General features: G+C 42.6%; 1 protein-coding gene across 8 annotated transcripts in view; it reads left to right on the forward strand.

Moving 5' to 3' along the window:
* SCUBE1 (signal peptide, CUB domain and EGF like domain containing 1) overlaps nucleotides 1-19791 on the forward strand; it is a 251963-nt gene that overhangs the window by 28275 nt on the left and 203897 nt on the right. For 3 of the 8 annotated variants that reach the window (XM_038173489.2, XM_027450071.3, XM_027450068.3), the window contains exons 1-2: nucleotides 6913-7103; nucleotides 9309-9431. In XM_038173489.2, coding sequence (XP_038029417.1) covers nucleotides 7016-7103; nucleotides 9309-9431 — 211 coding nt within the window. In that variant the 5' untranslated portion in view covers nucleotides 6913-7015. Of the gene's footprint in view, nucleotides 1-6912; nucleotides 7104-9308; nucleotides 9432-19791 lie in introns of those variants that run through there. The other 5 variants (XM_027450069.3, XM_072041708.1, XM_027450070.3 and 2 more) reach the window with 2 other exon arrangements.

Genomic DNA, 19791 nt, shown 5'->3' on the forward strand with positions numbered 1-19791 from the left:
TACAATCCTGGGATGTGAGAAAAATGTAGTACGAGGAATGGAGATTTGCTGACCTTTTGTTTTGATTTAAGTCTATGCAAACTTAGGTTGGAAGGACTACAAATATCAAAATATCAACACCAGTGGGTGGATAGACTTTTTTTTTTTTTTTTTTTTTTGAGGGAGTCATTGCTTGATGCAGTAGAAATCCTAGGGCAAAGATTTGGGCTTGCATATTTTATGATATCTTCTGGGTTGGAAGATTGTCTTAAACAGCAATAACCATGCTAAATTCATTCAATCAGATTAATCTGCTGTGTTGAGCACATCATGAATCTTCTCAAAACATGCCCTTTGTCTGTTGCTTTATAGTCCTATGACAACTGAGTTTTATTTGTATCTATCAAAACCCTGAGCACACAACTGTATTCTTAGATGTAACTTATTTTTAGGTACTTTGCCTATTCTTTTGGACTATAATTGGATCTTGAGCCTTTTCTAATGCTCACAGTAGTGCACAGCATCATCATTTTAAGTGTATGAAAAATGTGAGGAATACAGCTTATCCTTCTGTAAAATAAGATAGATAGTTTCTAAAAAGTTGAATAATATTCTAGTAGTTTAAAGAAGTTTCAGCAAAGTATTTTAAAGATCCTTTTGTAAGATAAGACCATGTCTTTTCCCCCTCATTTAAAAGACAGTGAGGGAAAATCATCCTTTCCTTGATTTAATTTTCTGTTTAGATGCACAGTTCTATTTACTGGGAAGTGACTGAAATGTGTTGGCTATCACACTCTGTAGCTCATCTGAGCAAATCTATAGATAGCAATGGAGTTGCTTATGGCAGGGCAATGGGAGATGGAACCTTGCTTGTTCTGATTCTAAACCTCCATCTATGCTTCTCTCCTGAACAATCTTACACACAGTGGTGAGTGACTGTCCTGTGGTGCCATTCTGCTAGTCACTTCTCATTAAGTGACCACCACAGTCCTCATGGCACAAGACCATAACTTTGATTTCACTGTCATTTCCCTGGTACGCTCGCTTGTCTTTACAGGAGACAGCTGGAGTGCTTTGCATTCATCTGACACAGCTGAAGAGGCCTAGGCTACAGACAAAACAGGGGAGATGCAGGCTTTCTGATCAAAGCTGATTGCAACTCAGCTGTGTTGGATGAACTAAATAACTGAGATAAAATGCATTTAATTACAGTACAAAGAATTACATGTGTTTTATATTCCTACATAGGCACCTATTTCAGAATAAGACTATTTGATCAACACAGGTTTTGTTTAGTATAAAATTATTATTGGTAATAGGCCAGACTTTACCCAATAAAGCAGGACTTAATCTAGAGCTCGTCTTTAGTACAAACCATGCAGTGCTTACTTCCTACTCAAGATCAAGTTTATATGTCAACAGGCTCTTACACCATGTGGATTACATGCAGTAAAGATTTCAGCTAAACAAGAGGATAAGTGCATACATACACTTGCACTAAAATAAGCATATTGTTTTTAAGAAGTTTGTATACAATTTTCCACCAACTGAATAACCTTCCCACTACATAGCTAGCTAGGCCTTGGGTAAAGGGATTGATGTCCTGACCTGGTCCTTGGTCTTCCAGATGTTTTTGGTGGAACTCTTTTGCCTGCAATACATTGAATAGGTGCTAAAATACAAAATTATCAATTGGCTCCTTTTGATATTATAGCAAGTTAAAAGGAAGAACTTGAGGGTAGCTTTTGTGTTGTGGATCTCCCTGAACAACATAGAATTTTGAGTGAGTACACAAATCTCACTCAACCCTCAATGGCAGAGTAGGTGGGTAGGGAAGGAAGAAAATTACAGGAGCAGGCTGCGTTACAGATATTTTCCTTTCCCATCTGCATGAAAGTGACCCGAGAAACAGCCTTAAATTTTTTGTGGGATTGTGGAGTCAGGAAAAACTTTGACTAAAGAACCCTCAGAATTTTCCTGGAGTGTTGCTGTTGCTTTTAATGTTTAAACTGAATCATTCTGGGTTCAGGAAAGGTCTGAAAAAAATGAAGCAGGGATCTGACAGTATCCTACCACAACTTGGCAAGCTGTCCTGCCAACTTACCCACCTCTGTGACTGCTCTGTCAGGTTGCAGTTGAGACTTGCAGCTTCTGGAAGTCTTGAGACTTCTGGGAGTGTTTTTGGAGGAACGCAAGGCTCTAGATTGGAACAAAATCAAATTTCACAGTATTGAAGTCTTCTGTGAAGTGAAATCAGCTTTTTCTTTGAACTGCTGTCATGGTATGTCTTACAGAGAGGGGACAGCCCATGTGGCTTAGAGCCACACTACTCCCCATATCTGGTTTTGAGCTAAGCTGAAGGATAAAGGGACTGTGAGTAGAGGTCATAGGCCTTTCTCTTTATCTTGCAATGTATGATTCTGATCTTGTTGAGACAGTCCTATCAGAAGTCTATATGCAAGAGTCATTCTGCTGATGCATATGCACATGCTTCAGTGTTCCTTACGTATTTGGGGTCTTGATTAGAACAGGAAAGTACACACAACTGACTGCAGATCTTGGACATCTGTCAGAAAAGCAACAACAGAAAGTATCTGACTGAGTGCCCTAATCAGGGCTTTGAAGAAGAAAGCAGAGTCAGCTGTAGCCATTTTTTTTAAGAAGATCACTTTAACAGGAGTAATCATAAAATAATTTGAGGTCTTATGTATTTTAAAACAGCCCAAAAACTTTATCATCTGTTGGATTACTATAACTCTTGTTGCTGTTCTGTGCAGTCAGAGCAATTAATGACTATCCAAGATTTACGATTAAAATTGAGTGGTGCAGCTCTAAAGTACCCCTGAGAGTACTTTTCTTTGAGTTGCTTGAGCTTTTTAGACTGTGCAAACCTTGGTGTTCAAGAAGATAGCCTGTTAAAACAGCAGCAATACAATATATTTGTATGCAATCATAATAATCAGTAACATCCACTTTGAGAATAACTGAGCTGACAATGATAAGAATATGATAAGTAATCCATACCAGATCAGGAGTCAGAAGTTGTACTAGCAAAAATGTCACTGTTTTGAAGGCTTCTGCGGAGGAGTCATTGAATTAAAATCCTGATCTTACACTTGTCTAAAGTCAGGGGATGGACAAAGAGCAATGGGTACCTGCTTGCTTTATCCTCCTTGTAGTCAAGCACAGGATTCAACTCTGGCTTTTTAGCATCCTCTACATCTTTCTGTAAACTACAAGTAAATATTTTGTAGCTTCACTTCAATCAGTTGGTGCAGCTCAAAAACAAGAGGGTGTTCTTAGCATCCTTTCTTCCTGTAACTTTTGCTGGCACAGAAATCTGAATGCTCAGTTGCTGTTTTGCTGTTTCCCTAGCCTCTGGTGGTTTTGTTTGTGTTTTTTTTTTTTGGTTTTGTTTTTATTGCTTTTTTTTTTTTTTTAATTGCCTTGATATTTCCCTTCTGGTTCCATTATGCTCTCCCTTTCTAAAACGAAACCAATTCAGAATGCTGCTGCCCAATTCAGAATGCTGTAGAAAGACTACACAAGCTACAGGCCTCCCTATTTTCTTCAAGGTTTTCTTGTTTTTTCCCCAGCTTTGGGACTACAATGTCCTTATGAACAAAGACAGATCACCACCTCTGCTAGTATTTTGGCAACAGAGTTAACAAACAGGACTTCAGAAAAAGCATCTTATTCAACTGCATATTTCACACAAGTCCGTGTCTTCTTCCACTTGCTGTGGTGTAATCACATAACAGGTAGTACATACACCCTTGTCCTGTGCCATCCCTTTTGCACCTTTTATAGGTCTCCATTATTCATTTTAAGGGAGGCTGCAGTAACCAGTCTCCCATGCAATATAGGTCATGAAACAGTACCCAGCTTTTAATGCATCTTTTGCATTAACCTGTTTTTAACCTTCATTTACCTGTTTTAGTACCAATTTTCAACTTGGCAAAATATGTCTTCTACCAGGATGAAGTGACTATAAATAATGAAGGATCTAATCTACTCTTTGTGGTAATGGAGGTATGTTCCAGTTCTTCAATGTCATTTTTCCATCTCAGTGGTTACAATCCAAGCAGGAAAGAACAACTCCATTACTCTTTTTTTTTTTTTTTTCTCTCTGGCTGCTAATTCATTTTTATAAATGGAGAACTGTTCATATGACAGTTAAGGGAAAAACAATTTATGACTTCGTAGGTCATCAATAAGGCATATTGTGATCTACCTTGTTGAAAGATTTACAGGTTTAAGAAAATGTGTTCATACAAGTTTTAACTCTTCTGGCACCCTGGCAATGAAAGGAGAAGGTTAGATGGGTGAAGAGGAGACATGTTTTGGAGGAAAGTAATGTTACAGTAGGAACAAGAGAATAACTGTCCTCCAGCCATGCATGTATTGATGAACCATTATATAATTTCCCATCCTCTGGGGGGGGGGAGGGTACCTGAATACTTTCTGTCTGACGTTGAACTTTATTATGGATTCTGCTTCTTGTATAAAATTTTCCTTATGGATGTCTTGAACAGGTGGACCTCCCCCACCCCCTCAGTGCTGGGGGTCTAGCACTGTTGGTCCCAATATACAGGTGTTCTTAAATAGTGAATTGGGAAACTAAGTAATTCTGCAGATGCTGTCCTCTCAAAGTATTTCCTGTTTTCTCAAAGTATTTTTTGGAATGGTCCATGTATGTGGTTTAAAGTGTTTTGGAGGTGAGGCTACTGCTCAGCAGACACTTCTATTAATGTTTTTAATGTTTAATTAAACACTAACGTTAATATTTATTAATGTTATTTACCTCCCTGGTACACAGGTGTTCAGGGACCTTCTACACAGTAAAGAGATGGGTCCTAATGAAATATTATTATTTTTTAACACATTAGAAGTCTGTGCAGTCCACAATCAAAGTCTGTTGTTGCAGACTTCCCAAAAGTTTTCAGGCAGGACTTAAGGGCAATGATAGGGGTTCCCAGGCTAGGAGCCCCCACTTAGATTCAAGGAGCTCTTGCTCACCATAGTTATACAGAGAAGGTTTATGGTCAAGCAACTGACTCTGAAGCTCCCATGCTAGAAGCTTCTTGGTCATTAATTCCAATATTAAATTTTTAATAGAAGCCTCTGTGCAATTGACACAGGATTTTTATATGATTATAAACAAGAACAGAAACATAATTAAAGTGGAAAAAGTAAAAATCCAAAGGGATTATCTTTCTAAGATGTCACCATTAGCAAGGAAAACTGCTGAAAAGACCCTTATGGAAATATCAGCCTGGCACTGTAGACTGTATTCCTTATTGAATGTGATGATCAGGTTCTGACCCGCTTCCACTGTATTTCCACATAGTTTGTTGTTGTTGTTTGGTTGTTGTTGTTTTGTTTTGTTTTTAAGGGGAAAAAAATGAGGAAAAAGCTTGCTAGATAATGGACAGATGTTATGAAGTATCCTTGGCTTTTAATTGCATGCCACCCTCAGAATATATAAGGAAATGCATGCGTAGAGTGATAGATTTGGATCAAGGTGACTTCCTTTCCTGAGTGCTACGTGGGAGGTGGTATTGATGTACAGATAATAAATGCACAGAACTGGGGAAGACAGAAGGCGATTGCAGTAACTTCTGTAAGAATAACTTAACACATGCACTCAATGTGACACTTTTAATGCATGCTAGACAGCAAGTCACAAAGGCAATTGGAGTATTTTGTTGCTCTAGCAAATCTTTTTATTACATTGTGACCTCAAAAAAATTTGAAGTAGCTCATTTTTAGACAGTTCTAGTGAATTATTTCATGAAAAATGCTTTTCAGACAATTTACCTCAATTAAGTAGCATGATTTCATGGAATTGAAGGGCAAGACCAATTAATTACAAAATTAAAGAGGAAAGAAAATAAACAAGAACTCTAATAAGGAGGGTTAGCCTTATTTTTCACCCAGGCAAAACACATACTTACAAAGTCTTTGAAAATAAGAAGCCTTTCCAAGGAAGATTGCTGTTAGTGAGTTAAATACCACTATCAGACAATGATTGGGGCGAACGATTCAGCTACAGCATGCCATAAAACTCACTAGGTGGAGCTCTAATGTACCTCTAGGGACCCACGTGGAAGAAACGCTCTCTGTATCTAGGAGAAAGCTGGAGCATTGAATTCACAATCGCACCTCAAGATATTAACACAAAAATATGGGACCGAAATTAAAATACTGATGCCAGCGTCCCACTTCTAGGGGATTAGGGAAGCGATTGCCCAAAGGTGTAAACACTCAGAAAGCAAACAGTTTTTACGCCGTGCCCTAATTATTGAGTTTTATGGAGGAAAAAGATCGTGGTGCGTACTTTTCGAGAAGCTGGAGTGGGCAACTCTCTTACGCGTCCTTCCAGTCTCTTCGGGCTTTGGGACGCTTGGCGGTGCTGAGCAACACTTGCAATTGCACATGCCTGCACTGGACACGAGTTGCCGAGAAGCGGCACGTTAGGCTGTGGCGGGGTTCACGTGCTAGCCGGGTGACAAGTGTATGTCGCAGCTGGGTGGCAGAGAGTTAGGAATTAGAGCAGAGGCGCAAAAGCAGCAAAACCTTTCGCTGGTGGAATGGACAAAAGCGTGAAATGGGCAGGGGCGCGAAGCCCTAGCGGGGGCTGCGTGCCAGCTACTGGAAATGCTGGGGCTGGAAGGCGGCGGCGTCGCGCCTTGCCCCTTTCGGAGGGGAAATTTTTAGGGTGGAAGGACCGAACCCGTCTGCGGCCACCCTGTTACCTGCGAGGGGTCGGCCGGGGCGAGGGGCGAAGCCGCGGCCGGTAGCTCCTTTAGTGACCCCGCGCGAGCGGGTACACGGCTGAGGGGAAGCCGGCAGGGAGCAGGGCAGGGGGGCGGAGGGGCCGGGGAGGGGGCAGGCTGAGGGGCCGGCGCCGTCCCGCCCCCGAAGCGGCGGCGAATCGGTGGGGCGCTGCCAGGGCGTCAGCGCCGGCGGCCGGCCCCGAGCGCGTTCCGCACGGCGCAGGCAGGCACCGAGGGTTGGGGCTCGCAGTGGTAACATGGGCGCTGCAGGCTTTCCGTGGCGCTGCTGTTTGCTTCTCGCCCTCGCCTGGACTGGCAGGTTGACGGGAGGCAGCGGGGGTGCAGGTAAGAGGAGGGGGTCCTGGTCCCGGGGGGACTGTGTCCACCCGACGTCCCCGGCTGAAGGCGTCGGGGAGGTGGCTGCTCGCTGCTAGAGGCGGCGGGGGTGCCGCAGGTTGCGGTGGGGAGGCGTACTCTCGCGTCGGCACTGCCAGAGCCTAAGGACTAACGGGGGAGAGGCTAGGGAGAAAAAAGTTCCCTAAGTGCCTGCGATATAAATCTGTGCTGAGCCCCGGAGAGTCCGCAGGCTGCTCTATCGTCTCAGGTTTTCTTTCCCTGTTTGCGCATTAACCTGGTGTTTCTTAACAGCCGCGCTCGGATCTGTCTAATAGCAGTAATGATATTAAGTTTTGGCTCTAATGTTTCAAAAAAAAAAAAAAAAATCTGCCTAGGAATGTTGTAAGCCAGGACTAATTTCTTAAAGATGTGTATGTAGTCTCTAAAGTTGTGCTAGGAGAAATCCTTAAAACAGGGGGTAAGGGGTATAAGAAATCGTCTTTTGCCCAGATACTGACTTTAAATGCAACAAAATGAAAGGAGTGAGTGTAGAAGTTCTTCAAGTCCCTGAAATGCAACGTGAGATGTGGAGTAGAGCATGGGGCTCATATTTGGTTTTGCCCTTTCATTTGACTCATTGGCATTCACGCCTGACTCTCAGGCATCCTCTGGTTGCTGTGAAATGTCCCCTTTGGCTCAATGCAGTTCGGATTTTTGACGGCATTACAAAGAGTCCAGCTGTCACTTCTGCTGATCTTGATGGGTGAGATGGGTGCCGGTTTAATGAGTCAAAAGTATGAACCAAAGCGTTTGGAGGAAAACGAGAAAAAACTTATTTTCTTTTTGTACTTGACTGGATCTGTGTCTTATCTGGACAACACCCTCGGACCCCCAAAGCGAATTCACATAAATCATAGCTAAGTCTGAACTGGCTGAGCAGTTCAAAGAAACGAACGGGCAAGAAAGAAGGGAACAGAGTGCAGCAGCCCGGCGATTCTCGAGGAAACACAACAGTGCGTCTAGGAGGGGAAAAACGTTCTCCATTTAAAAAAAAAAAAAAAAAAAAAAAAAAAAAGACGAGTCCAGGAGGCAGTCCTCTTGTGAGAAGCCCTGCGGTGTGCCACTGGGCGCCTCTGGGCGCAATGCTGTGCTGCATGCACTCCCCCATTACTCCCCCATCGCCCCCTCCTCTGCCGGGGACCTTGGAGGATCCGTGTTTCAGCGCTGGGGATGCCTGAGCGAGCACTTCGGAACCGATTAACGTTGGAATTTGAAGCTGACAATAAACCCGCTTTCACTTTGGTGTGCCTAGTTCGAGTTTTTTGTTTTTGTTGTTGTTTGTTTGTTTGTTTTGTCTCTTCCCCTCTTTCTCCTTCTACATACACTTCATTAACATTCCCACGACTACCAAACCTCGACTTGCTTTCATTCTCTTCCCTCCCCCCAGCCTCTTTAAGGCCGGGGGAGAAAACGAATGCCTGTCACTGAAATGTTTGTGAAGGCTTTCCTCCCCTGAAAGCAAGGACAGCGGGCAGGTTCCCCCCTTTCAGAGCCCGGCATCCCCGGGCAATGCCGGGTGTGCTCCGGGCCCCTTTCCCCCGGTTAGGGTTGGTCGGGTGAGTGTGTGTGTGTGGGGGGGGGGGGGGGGGTTGTTAACGCAGGTTGCTTTTCTCCGCTCTAACTTACCGAGCCTCATGCGGTTTCCCATTTATTTCCATTTTGCCTCTTAATAAAAAGGATTCCTATTGTTTTGCTCTTCAGATAGTTCATTTCCCTCATACCCCTGCCAGCATGGTTTATTTAAACTAGGGTATCTCTTTCTAAATTGAGGTCTCTGCTAGAACATGTAAATGGGATTTTCTTCTCTTGGGTCATTTACATGCTCACTTGTTTTATCTAACCGAGATGTGCATCTCCACCACCAGACCTATACAACAGCCACTAAGTTCTAGTAAGTTTAATGATTGCTTAAAGCAGAAACGTGGGACTGAGCCCCTCTAGGTTCGTGGACGGCAAAAGGCAGTGCTTAGATGTAGTGAGAATAACTCATTGGCTTGTTTATCATTTAGCCTTAGGTGTTCTCACTTCCAGGATGACAGACACTTGGAGGGCAAGCAAGCAAAGACTTCTGCAGGGAGGGTATCCATAGGCGTTTTCTGTGTCTCAGGTCTCCTGTCTTATCTGTCTTCCCTGGGGTTTATCCTGTGATTCCAGATGTTGACGAGTGCGCAGAAGCTACAGATGACTGTCATATCGATGCGATATGCCAAAACACACCAAAATCCTACAGATGCATCTGCAAGCCAGGCTATAAAGGCGAAGGGAAACAATGTGAAGGTAAGGACCGCTCGGCTTCTCTCCTGTTTCTCCTCCCCTCCTACTTCTTATTTGTTTGCTCTTTGAAAGCTTTTGTAAAAGTAGCTGAATTCCTGAAACGATTAATGCAGATTTACAGCTGGTTAACCTCAAATGTCGGTGTTTATTGGCAAGAATCCCCCTGCTGCTTTCGCTAATTGTCTGTCTGCCGTCACAACCATCGCATCCTCCAGCCCGCTTGGGGGAGGGAGGAAGGCGGGGTGCGATTATTTTTTCCCCACCAAGTCGGCTCCGGAGTATTCCCGGGCAGCGGGAATTCCAGGGGAAGTCCGTGGAGCCACCGAGCGGGTTTGGGGACGGGAGGACCCGTGGGGAGCAGCCGCCCCCTGACTCTCCCCATCTTGCCCATCGCAGTGGTACCGTGGGCTCAGCCGCTGGCTGTCCCCGGGGCTCGCGAAGTCACGGGTAGGGTTGTGTGGCCACCCAGAGATTTGCCATCGCCCTTTGCTCCCCTCACCCGGGGGGAGCCCGGTGCACCCTTGTGCTTCTTTTGCACAACTTAACCGGGTGCCAGAGCGTGCCTAGTGTTGGCACTACATGTGTGTCACGCTCGTGTATTTTTGAGTCTGTGCAACGCTGTTTTAGAAAGAACTGTTTCATGATACTTAAACTTTGAAAAGTTGTTTTGCTTCTTTGTCTCTCTAAACCATCCATTTTATTGAGGGGAAAAAATCTATCACATTTTATAGGGCATTGTGTACAATCGTATTTCAGATTTTGTGAACTCATTTATTGAACCTCAGCAGAGAGATTATTCTCTGGTGAAGGGAAGGAATATTGTAACCACAGCAGAATGCCATACAAATAAAAGATGCAACGGTGTTTTTTTTTTTCACTTGTAGATGCTTAGCAGCTATATAAATTCTTCCAAGTCTCTCTACTGCAGACTAAATCTTTTTTCAAAATGTATATGGCTAGTCCATCAAAAAGATTCAAGACCTAGAAATGACTTTGCTGAAGTCTACAAAATTTGAAACCACATGATTGTTCTCCATGGACTTCCAAAGTGTTTGTTCAAGTGCCCTCATAAAGCATTTTTGTGGTTGTCATATTTTTTCTGTCTTGGGTTTAAATTGAAAAATTCCTACTGTCCACCTCTTGGTGCTCTAATGTCTCTGAGCTGTTGTTCATTTGGAAGCCAGAATTTCCTTCTTGCAAACAGACAGAATAATCGTTCAGCACGTTTTCCTCCCCTATTCATCCCTTCCAGGGAAAGAGCTCTGTGCAGTGAAAATGTACTCAAGGCCACAGCTGTAGAGGTTGCAGTGTTCTCAGAATTGTACTTCTTGTATTTGTTTTCCACATCAAAAGTTTCCTTAAGCTTTAGCTACTTGTATTTCAGCTACTTTGTATTTTTAGCTACTTTGTATTTCAGCTGTTGAGCTCTGTTTAACAGTAGACCTGGCTGGTATTCATGCTTATTTAGTAAATGAATTTCTCTTTGCCTGACTTACCTTGGCTCATTTTAAAAATAGAGAGAGTTGTGTAAGTAGTAAAATTCAGATTTCCCTGCAGAATGATGTACAGAGGCATGGAATTTCCGTGGCTGATGTCAAACTCTTATATCTGATGGTGTTTATTGTTTGACAAGCTTGACAAGTAAAGTAAGCTAGGACAGTCTACAATGTGTCTGTATGTATGTTAAATTGTTCTATGTTTAGGTAAAAAAAAAAAAAAAAGTAAAGTGTCTAAACCAGGTATTACTGTGTGTTGTGTATGACTTATTTATAATATAGTAATAGTTCTAAAGATTTTATATCAGCTTTAAATCTGAAGTTTCTGATTAATATCAAATGTTGGGATAAACGGAAAGCATGAAATAAGCTTATTTTAGATTACTTATTATAGTCCCTTTTAATTTGATCCTGGATTACTTTGAAAATTTGCTACTGAAGTAATATGCCTTCAGTGGCAGACAAATATCATTAATGTCCTTCTTAAAACTATTGAGGTAAAGGATGGGTCACACAAGTCAGTGGCAGACCTAAAATCTGCCTCAAGCCTGCTGTTCACATAGCATGGGTTTACATGTATTTTGCATCTTGAGGTCAAGTACTCCAGACCTACAGAAATAAACAGACTGGCACTATGGACTGGTATTCAGTATTCCATCACAAGACAACACCAATAATCAGCCTTTATAAATTCACTTTTAAGATAAAAGTGCTTGTAGTAACAAAGATGAAATATGTCAAATGGTTTTTATCGTACAAATACCAAAGCTGGGTCGTTAAATGATTCTGGGACTTCATAACAGAGCTTTTCTTAACAAGCTTTTTAATTAGTTATCTATGAGAAAAAGATGTATTTTGTAAAGATGTGCATCTTTAATCGAGTTCTTGCTGACATACAAATGTCAAACTACCTGTATTGCTTCATGTCTAAAGAACATTCATTATGGCAAAACTAACTCCCTTATAGTGCTGGCTGTCCTATACAGCCAGGTTTTACTAGACAAGCAGAAATAGCAGTTTAAATGCTGCAGTGACCTCGAAGAAATGACACTGTTATCACATTGAAACTAAACTGAGGGCTTACCAAAATTTATTGGAATATACTGAGATACTACGATTAATTTAGAAAGGTGCGCATGTTAGTTTACATTAAAGATCAGTCTTAAATATTGCTTTTACTTGCTCCGTTTTGGGGGAACAGGATAGAGTATGGGAACTAATATGATTTGGATGATTCTTAAGTTTTATAAAAACAATGTAGCATGTTTGAACAAATATGTTGAGAATGTGAATGTGTTTTGTGTACTCCTGTGTATTTACATTTTTGCTTCAAATAAAAGGAATAATTTAAAAAGTGGGACTGTTGGGGTAATGCATGCCTTTCTTGTGACTGGAAATGTAGAGTCTAGCCACTTGCGCAAGATTTTGTGCATATTTTGCCACTCTGACCTAAAGGGTAGGAAGAACTGCACAAGACAGAAACAGTCCTTTAAGGACTTGCAGAGAGCTTTAGCAGTAATTATACTGAAATGAAACTTTTTCTTGACCGTCTGTTAAATTCCTTTAATAGGAAATTTGTTTCAGGACTTTGCTTTTCTCCCAGAATGTCTTTGGACTGGGCTTCTCCAGAGTTTCTTTGGATTAGGGATGACTTCTCAGTTCACAGGTCTACTTTTTTTTTTTTTTTTTTTTTTTTTTTAATTTACTGTGTAGCCTTCTCTGCCTGAACCATCTGACAAATTTCTTTCCATAGAGCACAGTTGCTTCTCTAGACAGGACAGCTGATCTTTCCTCATTGTGGTGGTTTTACTTGGGTGGGCAGCCAAGTTCCACCACAACCGTGCTCTCACTCTCCCTGCTCAAAGAGGAATGGGGAGAAAATACTATGAAAAGGGCTCAAGGGTTGAGATAAGGACAGGGAGATCGCACAGGAATTATTGTGACGGGCAAAACAGACTCAGCACAGGGAGATAGTAAGATTTATTGCTTATTACTAACAAGCTAGAGAAGTGAGAAACAAAGGAAAGAAACCAAAAGCACCTTCCTCCCATCTACCCTCTTCCACCTCCTTCCCCCAGGTGGCATGGGGGAATGGGGGTTATGGTCAGTCTATAGCGCTTCTTCTCCGCTGCTCTTTCTCGGCCACTCATCCCCTGTGCTGTGGGGTTCCACTCATGGGATTCAGTCCTTGGTGAACTGATCCGGTGTGGGCTTCCCACAGGCAGTAGCTCTTCAAGAACTGCTCCAGATATGGGTCCGTACCACAGGGTCCATCCCTCAGGAGCACAGTGCTCCAACCTGAGTCCTGCACGGGCAGCAGCTCCTGCCAGGTCTCCTGCTTCTGCGTGGTCTCCTCTCCACGGGCTACAGGTCCGGACTGGAATCTGCTCCAGCAGGGATACTCCACAGGCCGCAGTCTCTGTTGGTTATTATTTGAACAATAATGACTGTTTCTGCAAAGTTGATTTAGTGTTATTCTTACTATTTTAATCTTGTTCATCAATTCCATCTTTCTTAAGAAGCTGGTCTTACTTACTTAATGTTACTTTAGTCTTTCAAATATCTGTCATATTTTTCTCATGCTCTTCAAAGATGATTCCAAATATTGCCACAGAGCCCCTCTGAACCTGGAAGCAGCACAAGACAATTCAGGGTTCTCATTTCCGAGCTCTTGGTCAAGTAATTTGGACTGGTTTCCTCCTATCTGCAGAGATAAGTATGTGCAGGGATTCTGGATGGAACGGTCATGCCCATTTCTTTTAAGTCACCCATGTTGTCCTATCAGTCCACTCTCAGCAAGTCTTTTTTTAAGTGGGTCTTCCTTATCAGTGAAGTCATGTGAGAGCAAATAACCACTGTTTCTTGTCCTTGGTTTTTGAAACATAAGCATCTCAATGATCACACTACTCTAGTGGGCTCAAGCTTGAACTGCCTGTATCACTCTGCTGAGTAACAGTGTTGCCACTGAACAGGGCAACTTAAATGACTTCTTCCTGATTGGTAATCCTTGTAAATGCAATGGAAGGTGAATTTATTTCCTCAGGGAAAGGTCATCGTCTAGGATCTTGAATATATTAATGCATTTCAGGTTGAATATTATTACTGCATCCATAGTCTTACTGTTCCTGCCCATAAGAAGGTGCTTTGCGAAGTTGGTTTGGTCAAATCCACCAATAACATCCAGCTATGTACCTGTCAGCAGAACAATTTTCTGAGCACATATATCTACACCCTCTACCTATTGTGCAAAGCTGCAGGAAGATTAAATGTGCATGTTATTCCTAAATATTGTTCCATCATTGCTTCATATCTTTATTCTAATTTTGTTGTTTTCTCTATAACCATTCCATGACCTGATCTGTTTAGTGTTTGAGACTTAGGCACAGATTTAATTACTTTTGAACTGGTTGTACAAACAGACCTATAGACCTTCTTGAGGTCTATAGCGAATATTAGGTACTGAATCTGCATTGCTTCCTAGTTTTCCAGCTATGATACATTAAAAATAACATTAATGTCATCTGTGGAACTTCACATTGTCCTCCCATAATGGCTGTGTTGCCTGGATGAGATCTCTTGCTACCAGCCTGCAATGCCTGTTTTGTTTCCTGTTGACTTGCTGCAGCCCATCTGAGCCCAGAGGAAGAGATATGCCACCTTCCAGTTTTGTGGTGGTCTTTATTTCAGCATCAGATCTTCCAAGTTCTAATCACACAGATAATAAGTTTACTCTGTGTGAGCCATTGTGCTGTCTTAATTGAAAGCAGCTTCTAGATTGAAGCACTACATGTTGTCAAAAAGTGGGGGAGGAAGAACATAAACCAGCTTCATTTTTTTTATTCTCTATAAATCATATTAATTTGACTGGCTAACTTGATGCATCAGTTTAGGCTGATAAAGGTATCCCCCACAACTCAGTTCTCAGGACTTCTCTATCTGTGCTTCCCCCCCCCCCCCTCCCATATTGTACTATTTAATGCTTAATTCCCAGTTTGCCAGTTTTCTGAACTACTCCAGGGAGTGGAGTTTCTTAGGGGATGGAGAAGGAGTAGCAAGCAAGAAAATACTCTTGAGTCCCCATGAGTCACATGCTCTTATTTTCTCTTCTTCCTTTTACTCCCTACCCTGTCCTACCTTTCAGAGCTACTTTCTGGGAGCCCATAATGCTACTTCAATGAACAGTTTGAAAATCTTCCATTTTTACTATGGAAAAGAACATTTGCTTCGTTCTCTCCTCCTCTCTCTCTCCTTCTCTATCTCTTTTTTTTTTTTTTTTTAATACTTCTTGGATACAAATATCACTGCATTTTGCTTAAACAAATACCATGCAGATAGAAATATGGTCTCATTCTTCAGAAGCATTACATATAGTTCTTGATTTGGAATTTTTTTTTTTTTTCCAAGGACACTTCTCTAAATAGTTTATAAGCTCCCTGTCTGCTGGATGGTCTATAGGTACTCTGGGAATTTATATATTAAATTTCATCAGTCTCAGCAGTTGCTGAGCTGCAGAACCCGGGGTGGCCTTCGATGGTGATGTAATCTTGGCATTTCACAGGAACTTCTCCTTTGCCCAAATATACAGTATAAGTTATCTGCCAGAAAAATTATAATTAAATGAAGGAGCATAATTCGATTGCACTAAGCTCAATATGTAAGAGTCTGTGAGTCTGTCCTCTTTTGTCTTCATTCTTTAAATGTCTGCCACACACTGCCCAGTTTTCCTTAATTTCTGTATTTCTGTTTACTTTGACTTGTTCTCTTAACTGCACCTCTTTATTTGTGATGTAGTCCTCTTCCCTTGCAGCCTTCATCTCTGTTGTCCTGTGTAATTTGTTATTTAGCTGTCCCTTAACCTTGTAACTTCCCTCCAAATCTCATTTCTCTGTCTTTTGTCCATTCCTAGTGCATTTTTGCCTTTAAAAAAATTATTGTTCTGTTTTCCCTTCCTTGTCCTTTATTTCAGTTGCTTATTCCAGTTAGAACGGCATTATTCTGAGAACCAGTGTCCTATTGCAAGACTCCTGGGAACAGAGAGCTGGTAGCTGCTGGCTGTGTACCCCTTATGAGTCCTCTCTCTTGAGTTCTATCTTCAGATCAAAATAGTTCCCATCAACTTGCAGTTTTTAAACTTTTTCTTCTTTCATTTCCTTTTTTCCATTTCTTTTCTGGGCTTCGCTGCCACCTCGGAGTTCACCTGTCCTTCATCCCATTCCCTGTTGTTCACGCCCCCTGCAGATTCATGTCTCTTTTCTCAGATGGCTGACTGTAAAGTCATCGGTGCAAATGGTTTACCACCGTTTGTCAGCTTTCATTTGATTGGGGGGGTGGAGGGGACTGTAAGCATGTGTGTCCAACACGGTATCAAAATGCATGCATACACTGATGCATCAGGTGGTTAGGGAGCCTTTGGTCAAATGACAGCAGAGGAGTTGGGAAATGTGACCTTCTATTATTTCTCTAACCCGTGTCCAAATAAGCTCTGCTAGTGTGGCTTTTGTGTCCTATACATTTGAGACAGAATCACAGAATCACAGAATCACAGAATTTCTAGGTTGGAAGAGACCTCAAGATCATCGAGTCCAACCTCTAACCTAACACTAACAGTCCCCACTAAACCATATCCCTAAGCTCTACATCTAAGCGTCTTTTGAAGACTTCCAGGGATGGTGACTCCACCACCTCCCTGGGCAGCCCGTTCCAGTGCCTCACAACCCTTTCAGTAAAGAAATTCTTCCTAACATCTAACCTAAAACTCCCCTGGCGTAACTTTAGCCCATTCCCCCTCGTCCTGTCACCAGGCACATGGGAGAACAGGCCAACCCCCACCTCTCTACAGCCTCCTTTAATGTACTTATACAGAGCAATAAGGTCACCCCTGAGCCTCCTCTTCTCTAGGCTGAACAAGCCCAGCTCCTTCAGCCGCTCCTCATATGACTTGTTCTCCAGGCCCCTCACCAGCTTCGTCGCCCTTCTCTGGACTTGCTCAAGCACCTCGATGTCCTTCTTGTAGCGAGGGGCCCAAAACTGAACACAGTACTCGAGGTGCGGCCTCACCAGAGCCGAGTACAGGGGGACGATCACCTCCCTAGCCCTGCTGGTCACACTGTTTCTGATACAAGCCAGGATGCCGTTGGCCTTCTTGGCCACCTGAGCACACTGCTGGCTCATATTCAGCCGACTGTCCACCATCACTCCCAGGTCCTTCTCTGCCTGGCAGCTCTCCAACCATTCCTCTCCCAGCCTGTAGTTCTGCTTGGGGTTATTGCGCCCCAGGTGCAGGACCCGGCACTTGACCTTGTTGAACTTCATACAGTTGACCTCAGCCCATCGGTGCAGCCTCTCCAGATCCTCCTGCAGAGCCTTCCTACCCTCGAGCAGATCGACACACGCACCTAGCTTGGTGTCATCTGCAAACTTACTGAGGGTGCACTCAATGCCATCATCCAGATCATTGATGAAGATGTTAAAGAGGACCGGCCCCAGCACCGAGCCCTGGGGGACGCCACTAGTGACTGGCCTCCAACTGGACTTGGCTCCATTCACCACAACTCTTTGGGCCCGGCTATCCAGCCAGTTTCTAACCCAACGAAGCGTGCGCCAGTCCAAGCCAAGAGCAGCCAGTTTCTTGAGGAGAATGCTGTGGGAGACGGTGTCAAAAGCCTTGCTGAAGTCAAGGTAGACCACATCCACAGCCTTTCCCTCATCCACCCAGCGCGTCACTTTGTCGTAGAAGGAGATCAGGTTCGTCAAGCAGGACCTGCCTTCCATAAACCCATGCTGGCTGGGCCTGATCGCCTGCTTGCCCTTCAAGTGCCGCATGATGACTCCCAAGAAGATCTGCTCCATGAGTTTCCCTGGTACTGAGGTCAAACTGACCGGCCTGTAGTTCCCCGGGTCTGCCCTCCGGCCCTTCTTGTAGATGGGCGTCACATTTGCTAGTCGCCAGTCAGCTGGGACCTCCCCCGATAGCCAGGACTGCTGATAAATGATGGATAGGGGCTTGGCCAGCTCCTCTGCCCGTTCTCTCAGTACCCTTGGGTGGATCCCATCCGGCCCCATCGATTTGTGCACATCCAAGTGCCGTAGCAGGTCACCAACCAGTTCTTCGTGGATGGTGAGGGCGAAGGTAGCATCCTCTCTAATACTATTAGGACAGAGACAGCAATTGTAATTATGGATGATGGATACAGTTTGTGTACACGTGGAACTAACCCAACCCTGTTCTAGACCAGGATTAATGGGAGCCATAACAAGAGGGAAAGTCTTGCCTAGCTTCAGCTAGCCCTGGGATGGGGGAAAATAGAGCAGATAGTTACATGTACAGTTGGTTGGGAAAAGGAATAATACTCTCAGTCTTCTCAATGCACTGATTTAGGGAGTTCCTGTTTGCTTGATCATGCTTTTTCACACAGCATCAACTGATGCAGGGCTATACTATGAAGAATATCACTGAAATTACCCCCCCCCCCAAAAAAAAAAAAAAAAAAGGAAGAAAAAACAAAGGATTACAGCATGGCCCCATAAGCAGCTCTACACTGAAAAGGCTTATACCAACTGTGGTATAGCGGCCGAAAGAAATAGTGGAAAAGGTGAGTAGGTTTCATAATCTGGGTTGGTTCCTGGAGTCATTCTATTCTGAAACTACAGCCTAAGGCTGCAAAAACACTGACAGTGGAGACATTTTGAAAGTTTCTACCCAAATTTAGCTTGTGAATTTATTTGATCATGATTATTTTTAAAATCATGATTTTTTTTTTTTTTTTGGTGAGTTTTTAGCTATGTATCTTGGTCAGCTTTTTCTGTTCCCAGAAATTTAATGAATGCTCCCTGCTTTCTTTCAGGAGGTTTATGAGAGCACAAAATTTGTTCAAGTAATTGGGGGAGATTTTTAAATGCAGTAAAGCAGTGCCTTTTCCATATAATCACTTTGGGGGGGGGGCACGTCTATGGGTTTGGTTTTGTTATTTTGGTATATAAATTTCAGTTGAAAGAAGACCTTTCTGGAGCTGTAGAATATCACAGGTTTTCCTTCACTGTTCAAAGAAAAGAAAAAAAAAGTATTTGGATCATTTAACGAGCTGATATAATGCCTTTGTTTAGCAGATGCTTTAGACCTGAACCAAGTGCTTAAAATGAGACCACTTTGTTGTTGTCTGCCCCATAGGTAACATCAAATTCAAGATCATGATTTCACAGCTGTTGATGATGTTTTAGAGTACAACCACTAATGACAGAACCTGATCTATTAAATGGTTTAAATGACCAGTTTTAATTCCTGTAATATTTTTAACAGATTAACAGTTTTAAGTTGAGAGAGCTCAGCCTAGCATACTGAGGTTCCCATGCATTAGTCTTCATGAACTATTGTCAATCCTTATGTTTCATAAGGCATGCTCAAAGAACATCAACATTTTACTTGAAAAAAATATGGATACTGATGATACTGATTTGGTGTTATTCTGGAGAGGGGTCTAGTGTAGAATGTGCTTTAGAGAACAGAGGATGGGAACCACTGCAGAAGTAAATATTTGTTGGACGTATCATTGGACATACAATCTCTGAAAGTACTCCATGACATAACAGCTGTGCATTCAAGTTCTTGCTGTTGTCAGAAGAAAATTACTGGATTGCTTTTGCTCTGCTTTCATTATCTGAAAGCTGAAGCTACATAGAAAGCTTTTAAGCAAATAGTCTTCCTGTTACAGTGAAAACATGCTTGAAGTAAGTAGATAGCTATTTATCTATCTTGCTGAATGGAGAGTGTGAGTATTGCATTTATTTTTTATTTATTTTTTAATCAGCATGTATGTGGGAGTTTGATATCTGACTTCATACTCTAGTGAAGTTCTTGTCTTTTACTGAAC

Source organism: Anas platyrhynchos, chromosome 1, assembly GCF_047663525.1.
Source record: "Anas platyrhynchos isolate ZD024472 breed Pekin duck chromosome 1, IASCAAS_PekinDuck_T2T, whole genome shotgun sequence".
Classification (NCBI taxonomy): domain Eukaryota; kingdom Metazoa; phylum Chordata; class Aves; order Anseriformes; family Anatidae; genus Anas; species Anas platyrhynchos.